Raw genomic sequence first — 11,313 nt, 5'->3', positions numbered from 1 at the left:
CCTGCTAACAGATCAAGTTTTGTTGGAATATAACGTTAAGGTGCTTGTGTTAAGCCAGCTGGCCTTTTCAGACATGTACCTTTCTGGTCAAGAAGCTGGGCTGTTTCAGATGTACCATTCTGTTCAGGAAGCTGGCCTTTTCAGACACGTACCTCTCTGGTCAAGAAGCTGGGCTGTTTCAGATGTACTGTTCTGTTCAGGAAGCTGGCATTTTCAGACACGTACCTCTCTGGTCAGGAAGTTGGGCTGTTTCAGACACGTACCTCTCTGGTCAGGAAGCTGGGCTGTTTCAGATGTACCACTCTGGTCAGGAAGCTGGCCTTTTTCAGTTGTTTTCACTTTAACAAGATGAGATTGTTTATCAGTTACTTGAATTTAATGTAAATTGTAAAGTCTTATTGGTAAGAGCCATAATTGTTTGAATTACTAAAAAAAAGTTTTGAATCTATTTTTTCATGAGGTTGTAAAACTGTTAATTTTAGAAAATTACAAACATATTTTGTGATACCAGGCCTAGTAAAATGGAGAACACTAACTTTATCACTGATAAAAAATCTGCTTTTATGCTGTTCTTGATGTTCATTCAGTTCTTGTCTGTGCTTTGCATGAGATGTGTGTTAATAAAATTGTGTTCAAAAATAATTCTGTGAATGTACATGTAATACACTGTTGAAGTTTTCTTACTACCATATTTTTAGTGAAAATGTTTTTTAAGTTTCCTGTAACTTCATTGCTTTTGTTCTGCAGGTTCTGGAGAGGAATGTATAATCGGTTTGAGAATGGTGTCCACCCCAGGGAACCACTAGGAGATCTCTTACTTGCAACCAAAGATCATATCAGTAGTCTAGAAGATCACGTGATCCTCCTGCAGAGAGTAATGATTTTTGTTACCAAACTTGTTGAAGTAGACACCTGTAGGTGATTTCTTGGGAAAGTAGAACATTACTTATATTTACCTACATCTGAATGCTTCAAAATGTTTTGTTTTCTCTGATGGAAGAGTTTTACTTAATTCCACCAGGTGCATTAGGAAGATAGAATTGGCACTCCCCCTCCCCATGGAAAATGAGAAGCATAATTCTTTGTTTATTCATTTATCATATTTATATGAATTTACAAGTTTTTTATTCACAATTTTTTTTATAATATAATTTATAATTTTATTCATAATTACACATAATTTTCAGTTCTAATAAAAGTCACCAGGTTTGTTAGCAGCTTTACTTAAAATCTCTAGATACTTACCCTGAAGCTAAATGTATAAAAAACGTCACTACTATGGCGACCTCTTGGATACTAGACATGGCAGTTGTCACATAGGTCATCAAAGAAAGTGACAGGGTCTTTTGAACATCCCTTGAACCCTAACATGGTGTGATTGAGCTCCTGCCAGTAATGCCCATTGTGTTTTAGTAAGTTATTTTGTATTTACGAGATGAAGATTCCAGGAAAAAGAAAACAACAAATGTTTTATGTTATGATATATTTTTTTATATTTGTAGCTCAATACGCAAAATGATAGTAATAGTTTTAATTTTAGAACTAATTTCAAGAATAAAACTAATAAACACATAGTTTGATTAAATGTATTAAGGTAAAAATATTTCAGTGTTTTTGATAAATTTCACCAAGGCATGAAATTTATTTTTCATTTTGTTCTAAAGAAACATAAATTCAAAAGACAAAAGTGTGTATAAGTTGATGTTTATTTTCACTTTGTTTTTATTGTCTAAGATTGTAGATTTTATTATACTCTATGGAATGGGGATGTTGTGTAAAATTGTAGCTTTGAGTTATATTTATGGTTTGGGGTGCGTTGATTGTGTGTTTTGTGAAGTTGTTGCTTTGAGTTATAAGTACAGTTTGAGGTGTGTTGATTTTGTGTTGTGTGAAGTTGTAGTTTTGAGTTATACGGTTTGAGGTGTATTGTGGGAAGTTGTAGCTTTGAGTTATATATATACACGGCTTGAGGTGTGTTGTGTGAAGTTGTAGCTTTGAGTTATATGGTTTGAGGTGTGCTGTGTGAAGTTTTAGCTTTGAGTTATATATATAGTTTGGGGTGTGTAGATTATGTGTTGTGTGAAGTTGTAGCTTTGAGTTATATATATATATATATATATATATATATACATGGTTTGGGTGTTGTGTGAAGTAGCTTTGAGTTATACTGTATAGAATGAGTTAAGGAAATATGCATCCAGAGCTTGAAATTGAAGAGTTTACTTGATGGTTAGCAATCTCAACATTAAAAGTGAAGTTGAAGAGCGTGTAAAAAGTGATAAATATAAAATTTACAAGGTTGGATAACATAGGTGCAGCAATAACCCAACAACTTCAAGCTGCATCAGTTGTCTTGTGCAGCTTTGGATCTTGAAGATAACTGAATTATTTTTATAGAATCTAGGACAGTGGTTCACAAACTTGAATCACCTGAGGACCGTTTTTAATTATTTTGTTTTTGCAGACCTCAAACCTATTGTTTTTTTACTTTGGGAAAAAATTCTGTGTACATGAAAATCTGTATTCCAAAATTAAATTTTTTAATTCATATAAATGTAATTTTACAGAAAATATTTTATCCTATAAATCATATCTTTTTTTAAATATTTATATGAAATTTCAGATATGACTTGCAGACACTCCCCCCTGGAGTACCCTTTTGGACCCTAGTTGGAGAAAAGCTGATTTAGGATATTGTTTGTGTAACTGAATTCTGTGTTTGATTTTAATTATGAGTGGTTCACCAGTCATATAACTAATTTGTTTCATATTATATATATATATATATATATATTCCTGTGTCTATGTAAACTATGTTCCTGATGATGAGCCTCCAGTGGCTCAGTGGTAAGTCTCTGGACTTACGATGCTAAAAATGAGGTTTCAGTACTCTTGGTAGGCACAGTCCAAATAGCCCATTGTGTAGCATTGTGCTTAACAACAAGCAAAACCTAGTTGACATTTTGTACATTTGTTACTGTATTAAACATGAAATAAAGTTGTTTTCGTTATCCATTCAAAACATCTTTTAAAAGTTCATAAAGAATTATAATTTTTCATAGTTACTTGTTGTAAATTAAATTTTGGAATCAATGTTTGTTCCAGCAAAATTAATGATATTTTATTGCAGAGAATTGGTCAGTTGAAGGAAGTACTGGGTCACGTGGACAGTCCAAGTAAAGACATTGATTCTCGAATGACTGATAGTGGTATGGCTGAGGAAATTGATGGTCTTAGTTTCTGTCCAAATACTTTAGAAGAACTTGGCATTGGACTTGAAGGAAGCGAGAACAGTGTTCGAGATTCAGGTGTCAGTGATGTCGAAAGTGGAGGCTTAGACGCGAGAGACATGGATTCTTTACTTCAGCATAGCTGTGAGTATAAATATATATATAGATGTAGAGAAAGAAGAGAACATGGCTACTATTATAGTGCAATAAGTTTGTTGCATCTACTAACACTGACCTTATTGGTGCCCATAGCGAGTAGCAGTGCCCTAGACTCTGCCGTGATACAGCAGCTGGCTGATGAGTTGGATTCTGTTGCCTTGGACTGGAAGAGCTTTCGGAATGTCCGAGAGTGTTTGTGTTCCACACCTTTTGATCATTTCAGCAGGAAGGTGAGATAGTCAGTACATATATATTATATCTATGTACATAATTACCCCACTAAAGTCAGTACTTGTATATTATATCTATGTACATAATTACCCCAATAAAGTCAGTACTTGTATATTATATCTATGTACATAATTACCCCAATAATATCAGTGCTTGTATATTATATCTATGTACATAATTACCCCAATAAAGTCAGTACATGTATATTATATCTATGTACACAATTACCCCAATAAAGTCAGTACATATATATTATATCTATGTACATAATTACCCCAATAAAGTCAGTACATGTATATTATATCTATGTACATAATTACCCCACTAAAGCCAGTACTTGAATATTATATCTATGTACATAATTACCCCCACTAAAGCCAGTACTCAAATATTATTTTCTTACTTGTGGTGGTATGTCAGAGTTTTTTTTTTTGGTAATCCCCTGGTGGTAAATTACAATGTTTCTTTTATGCTCTGCATACACATGCACTCTGATGTTTGTAACTTATGTTCACCCTCTGTTTTCAGTGAAACTGCATCAGGAAAAGTCTTGTCTGATTAGTGGACAGAGCAGACTGTTTTGACAAAATTAGTTGACATAGTCGCTTTGTATTGCTAGAACAGTAAGATAAAGTTATTTTAATGAGATCCTGTTGTTCAACTTTTTTATTACATTTGACTTTGATCCTGGAGATCATGTAGATGATTTTGTTTTGTTTAATAACATATGAAGAAGTATTTTTGCTGGAGTGAGAAACAGGACTGTAAAGAACTTGTAGAGTTATACAGAAATCAAAAACCTTTATAATGTGGAATAAACTAAGTCAGTTTCATTGAAATCAGCACATTTATCAGAAGTGAGTGAGAAAATGTATTTAACAGTGAAATCAAAGTACGGGTTAAACAAATTAAGATCTTTTGACAACAGACTTTCCCATTAAACATTAAGATGTTGAATGAGGGTGTGTTTAGGTTGAAGTAATAAAACCATATCTCCTTACAGAACTGAATATTACATAATACTGACTTGTTGCCAGATGTACTAGAGAACAGTTGAATAAATGGTTCTTGTTTCTTTATTAAGTTTCACTGTTGGAGTTGTGGAGATGTATACTGCATTCGCTGCATTGACAAACGAATACCACTGCAAGGGCATTACAGTAAACGGCCAGTCTCAGTCTGCAGGCACTGCTATAAAGAGCTAATGAGGACAAACTCTATAGATTCTTAGAGACTACAGATTGTAAAGATTTGGTTTCAGTAGGTGTCATCATCACAGTGGCTATATTTGTACGATTGTGAACATTCCAAGTCTGTTTTATTTCTTACAAGTTGTTTATCGCTGTAACTTGTAGTGAATTTACTTGATCTCGGATTTGCGTCCATTGATCTTAAAGTTCTGAATCAGTCTAGTTTGTTTGTTAATTCAGAAATGTTTTACGTATTTGCTAGCTTGATTCAACACATAAAGTGTTTATTTTTTCTGAGTCCCAACATTAACAAGTTTTGTATAGGCAGTCTAATAAAATTATTAGATGGTCAAACTGTAGCTCCCTTGTGCATGACTTGAGAAGTGTAATAAATGAGTTTAGTTTGTATAAATACACTTTTTAGTTTCAAGTTTTGCTGGTCACATTAATACGTAATCAAAATTTTCATATAAATCAGGATATTCTAGTAAGTGATTTTTTTGAATGAGTAAAGAACAAATAGTCTGTGACATTTATAAAATGATTGAAAATACTGCTTTGTTGTGACTTTTATTTTAACTCTTGTTATTAAAAGCTTTGACTAGAATCAGTTAATTCTACACAAACTTAATATTGGTAAATGCTAGGCTTTATATGTACCGTTTTCCAAGCTATGATCGAAGTTAGTAAATATTTCCCTTGACATGGTGATGAAGATGAGATTAATTGTTTTATGTTATGATTTTGTAGTTGAGTATTTTTGCAAGCTTTAGTAAAGTTGTTTAAAATTTTGTGATGAATGATTAACTTGTGAAGAATTGTTTTATTCTCAGTTGAAATAAGTTTAAAATGTATCAGTACATTTCTGTATATAAAGACATTTTTAAAGGCTGCCAAAGTAAAATCAATGACTGTTTGTACGTTGTGGCCTTAAGTCTTTGAGCAATTAGTTTGTTGTAGGAATAATTTAAAAATGTGTTCAAACAGTATTTTGTCTTAAAAAGGGTAGTACATTATGATTCCAGCCTTTTTTTTTTTGGTATCAGAAGTTTAATTTGTGATAGTAAGTGGTACTTGGTCAGTAGACGAGATTTCATCAGGTTTACCACCATCTGCTACGATATCGTCGGGCTTTGAATCCTTTATTTATGATACTTGTATTGAAGTTACAGAGATGGCAATGTTTAGGAAAGTATCGATTCTTTGTTATAGCACAATCTGTCTTCTTCGTGGAGATGTTCACTCTAAGGTACACAAGTTTCCCACTGTCGTCTCTCGAAAATTATGAATTCTTAAGAGCTATGCACAGTATATTCTATTCATTTTATGCAGTATTTGATTGTTTAATCATAAAAATAAGAAGGATTATGAGTAAGCATGTTTTAAGTCCCATCAATGTATATGTATTTGGGTGTGATTAATAACTTGAAGAATAAATTTAGAAAACAAAATGAAAATATCTATCTTGTGTATTGATCCAAGTAGGAGTTTACTAAGTCCACTTGAAAAACGTTGATGTAACACCTGACTAAATTGTGAATGTTTTTATTTCTCCATAGTGACTTTCATAGTCAGTAGTTACAAGTATATTCTACTGAAGGTTTACGCTCATTCAGAGTTACATAAAACTGTTACCTTATCAATACTCTGATGGCATAGTTTTTCTAATTATTTTCAGGAGACAATATTCAGAAAATATCTTAACCAAAAACCAGATTTATCTATCAACGATCAGTTTAAGGTGTATCAGTAAATGTTATTAATACTGTGTACATTAATTAAGTTAATAATACCTGTTAATACAACTGTCATGATCACGAGGAATGTGATAGGAATATTAAATCATCTTCTGGCATATTACGAGATCAGTAGTGTAAAGAACACATGGCTGACATTAACATTACCTGGAATCTTTGTGTGCTTTAACTGTTCTCAAGGCAAAAGGTCCACAAAAAAATATTTTAATACAATGGCAAATTTATGATAACATTGCCAAGCTGTGGATGATGAAAGTTAGACTACCCAGAACAATACTTACCGGGGACAGCTTCCCCAAGTACTCATGCCCAACAGTTGAAACTCATAAGTGTGTTAACTTGGAATATTGTACCATAATAGTGATAAGTGTGTTAACTTGGAATATTGTACCATAATAGTGATAAGTGTGTTAACTTGGAATATTATACCACGATAGTGATTCATGTGTTAACTTGGAATATTATACCATGATAGTGATATGTGTGTTAACTTGGAATATTATACCATGATAGTGATACGTCTGTTAACTTGGAATATTATACCATGATAGTGATACGTCTGTTAACTTGGAATATTATACCATAATAGTGATACATCTGTTAACTTGGAATATTATACCATGTTAGTGATATGTGTGTTAACTTGGAATATTATACCATGATAGTGATACGTGTGTTAACTTGGAATATTATACCACAATAGTGATACGTCTGTTAACTTGGAATATTGTACCATAATAGTGATACGTGTGTTAACTTGGAATATTATACCATGATAGTGATACGTGTGTTAACTTGGAATATTATACCACAATAGTGATACGTCTGTTAACTTGGAATATTATACCATGATAGCGATACATGCGTTAACTTGGAATATTATACCACGAAAGTGATACGTGTGTTAACTTGGAATATTATACCTTGATAGCGATACGTGTGTTAACTTGGAATATTATACCACAATAGCGATACGTGTGTTAACTTGGAATATTATACCTTGATAGCGATACGTGTGTTAACTTGGAATATTATACCACAATAGCGATACGTGTGTTAACTTGGAATATTATACCACGTATTATATCAGTTTTGTACTCTTGAACAGGCTATTGTAACAGTAACAGGCGAGACAACTCAAACATAATATTTGACAAAGTATACTTTTAATGACGACTGATACACCAACACACTTAGTTGCAAGAGCAATAAATAATCTGTATTATAATCTACGATAGTCATTGTAAGATCTGGTTTCATGTAGAACTTGTTGTAAGATACTACAAAACTGAATCTTTACACAAACAATCTACTTCAATGTAATTAGTACTATTTAACGTTAAAAAGATTTCCACTTTTGAAATACGAAAAAACTTAACATTTCAGATCAGCTTAAAAATAAAATTTTATTCTAGTTCTTAATAATTAAATATATGTAGATTGTAGCATTCTACTTTCTATACCAGAGGAAATACCGACACAGTTTTATTAAACTCTCTACTCACTGTGTATGTTGGAATAATAGTGATTACGTTTACTCTTGATAATATTTACAGCTATATTATTTTGCTATATATATGTATATTCTAACTATATTTTTTTCTCTATCAGTAAGTTAAACTACACAGCTACAGCTTACTTACCAGTATGCTAACGTTATTGTACAAGACTAATACAGCCTTCATCCTTGCAATCTTCAAAACTATTGTAAGATACTTAATTTCTAACACATCAACAGAAAAAAATCCCAGCCTAAATTCACAAGTAACCAGGTGTGTGACTAGCTAAATGAATGTTAACCAATAACAAAATTCTTGTGTCAGCACTGGAGTAACTGGTTTTATGCTCATAGAAGTATGTAATAAAAGAATTCTAACCCACCAGTGAAAAACTGAATAGGTTTGGGTGCAAGAACTTGCCTACTTCATTCCAGTGAAATACACAGAAGCCTTTTATATGTATATTACAAGCACTAACATGGATTTTGCTTGACAGAAGGTTTAAGCAGAAGAGTATATTTGAAAGACATTGCTAAAGACACTGCTAACGGACTACATCTGTCTACGAAGTGTCTGAATGATGTATGGAGCTGCTAGTGCAAATATTTATCGGGTAAGAATGTGGTCTTCACGAGTTGGAAACAAAAACTAAAGAGGAGAGCTCCAGTCGGGTTATATAGTTAACCTGAAGCTCAAGCTGTTCGGACAGTGTGTTTATGGTCTTGCTAAAGGAAAAAGGCCTCAATATTTTAAGAAAAACACCAGACTTCTTTATCTGTACTGCAAGTGTGATGAAGGGGAATAACTTACAATGATTATAGTAGAACACTACTCCAGATCATCTATAGTGGCTAACGTAACTGTCTTTATGATCTTCAGATCATCTGTAGTGGCTAACTTAACCTTTATGTTCTTCAGTGAGTATCAAATACTTGTATTAACACATTTTCTAGAAATCAGTTTTATGTTAAAATTATTTCAAGAATATACTTATTAGTGATTTATTTTTTTTTCGTGGTTTCATATAATATATAAATTATTTGCTTCTATGTGTTGAGAAAATTTTCCAGGTCTGTGGTCATCCTGACCATTAACACTTAAAATTAGCTCCTTACCTTTCTCTCACAAACAACTATTGAAATTTCTAAAGCCAGAAAGGTTCATGAAAAATACATTGAAGCCAATATTTCAGGCAGAAAATGTTAGAGCTTATAACAGAAAGCTATTTGTAGCTTGGTATTAACAACTTAAGATTATTTCCAAACAAACATAGCAGTATTATATATGTTTCTCAAATAACTTAATGATTATGAACCATTCATATTTAAACTGTTTACACTTTAAAAACAGAACAATCTGTAACCACTTACACTAAATGATTTTCTTACCATTGTACAAAAAAGATAACATTTACAACCCTCAACAATTTGCCTGATAATTAAAAAAGAAATAAACAGACATAAGACATGTTTCCATATAAATTGCGTGCTTAAAAATAACTCTCAGAAACCAAAAATTATAACGTAATAGAGATGGAAATTTACAAAACCATAAAATCTAGCAACATCCAGGTTTTTAAACACACAAACAAAATTAAGCATGTGTTATTTAGTCACTTCTGGCTAAAAGATTGTTCTTCTCCGGCTGTAACCACTCCCGAACCATCAGCTCCACCATTGTAGCCAGCTCAGATTCTAGTGCTGACCAGTTACTGAAAGAGTGAACAAAACAATTATAATTCTGTAGTCCACATGTAAAATATTAATTAATGAGAGCTGTAATATCAGAGTTCTGCATTGTTTCTTTTTATTTGCCCATCATGTAACTAAAAAATGATGGTATTAGTTGTCTGAAAAGATTATCTATTTCTTCTGAAGATATGAAAAACACCTGTACTCCATGGCTTAACTGCAGTGTGTGTGTGTGTCTATACATATGACTGTATTTAAAAAATACTGCTCTGTTATTATAGGGCTAAAAAAATGTATTTTAAAGTTAATAACATTTTGTTGAAATATTTGTGATAAATGAAAGCTCACTTATGTTGCACTTATGCCTTTTTAACATAAGGGAATTTACATTACTATAGCTTGACTAATGCAGGATCTACACTAGTAACAACATGTGGATATCCAAACTGGTACGAATGCATTAACTAGGTCCTTCACACAAAGAAATAGGTATTAGAGTTATCTGGGAAGAAGCTTCTCAAGTCGGGGAGCAATCCTTGGTGAGTTGATTCCAAACAACGCTTTCTTGTACTCTCTTTTCAACTTCTGAATATAGTACTGAAGTAACTGGAATCTGAATTGCTCATCAGTGTGGCCATACCCTTATCCAACATCCCACACTAGTGACTTCACATGTTAGACAACTCCTTGAAGTAACTGGAATCTGAATTGCTCATCAGTGTGGCCATACCCTTATCCAACATCCCACATTAGACAATATAAGATCTACTTCCTTGACTCTATGAAACCATGAGTACTTTTAATACAGATAGCCATGGAAAGTTCAGTAAAGGTTACTTGCCACTGTAAGATGGCTGAGGGCAGTACCTACCTGAACATGAACAGAGTCTGACGAAACCCTAAACTTCACATCTTCATGGCTGCACACTACTCAGAGGTAAGTTTTTATAGAAGTAAAGTATGTCTTTTTTTTAGGGTTAGCCAATGGAAAGTTTGAAATTGTTTAACTTTTCTCTGCCAGAAATACTTTCTTTACTGAGATGCTATGTTAATACAGTTGTATAGTGTTTGTTAGGCCTAGCTGACCTGAATACATAACAATGTCAGTTCACCAGTCTATTTATAATTAAACGTAAATTAATGAGAGAGAGAGAAAGGAAAAAAAATAATCCTGACATAATGTTTAGAATGTAATGACCCAAGTATCTGACATAACTTAATGTTTAGAATGTAATGACCCAAGTATCTGACATAATGTTTAGAATGTAATGACCCAAGTATCTGACATAATGTTTAGAATATAATGACCCAAGTATCTGACTTAATGTTTAGAATGTAATGACTCAAGTATCTGAGTTCTTTATTCCACACGTAAACCTCCTCGAGTTGGTGGCTTATGCGCTCCACTCAAGACAGCATGACCAGAAATCCAAATAAATTCATTTCTAATGAGAGTAAAGTTGAACCAAAACAACTAAGCCCACAGGTTGCCCATACACCTGTTACTTTATGCTCCAACCATTCAACATAATTTAATGCTTAGAATGTAATGAGCT

The 11,313-nt window shown here is 32.7% G+C and overlaps 1 protein-coding gene across 1 annotated transcript; it reads left to right on the top strand.

Annotated features, from left to right (window-relative positions):
* The first annotated feature begins 437 nt into the window (after positions 1-437).
* On the top strand, positions 438-6,267 carry LOC106476916 (myotubularin-related protein 6-like). Its single transcript, XM_013937532.2, has 4 exons — positions 438-874; positions 3,131-3,374; positions 3,483-3,619; positions 4,705-6,267. Exons 1-4 carry the CDS (start codon positions 704-706, stop codon positions 4,849-4,851), a joined length of 699 nt encoding a protein of 232 aa, XP_013792986.1. The 5' UTR covers positions 438-703; the 3' UTR covers positions 4,852-6,267.
* Positions 6,268-11,313: the final 5,046 nt, after the last annotated feature.

Source organism: Limulus polyphemus, unplaced genomic scaffold, assembly GCF_000517525.1.
Source record: "Limulus polyphemus unplaced genomic scaffold, Limulus_polyphemus-2.1.2 Scaffold12081, whole genome shotgun sequence".
Taxonomy (NCBI): Eukaryota; Metazoa; Arthropoda; class Merostomata; order Xiphosura; family Limulidae; genus Limulus; species Limulus polyphemus.
Note: the sequence above shows the minus strand (reverse complement) of the source record. Positions and strands in the feature narration are given on the sequence as shown.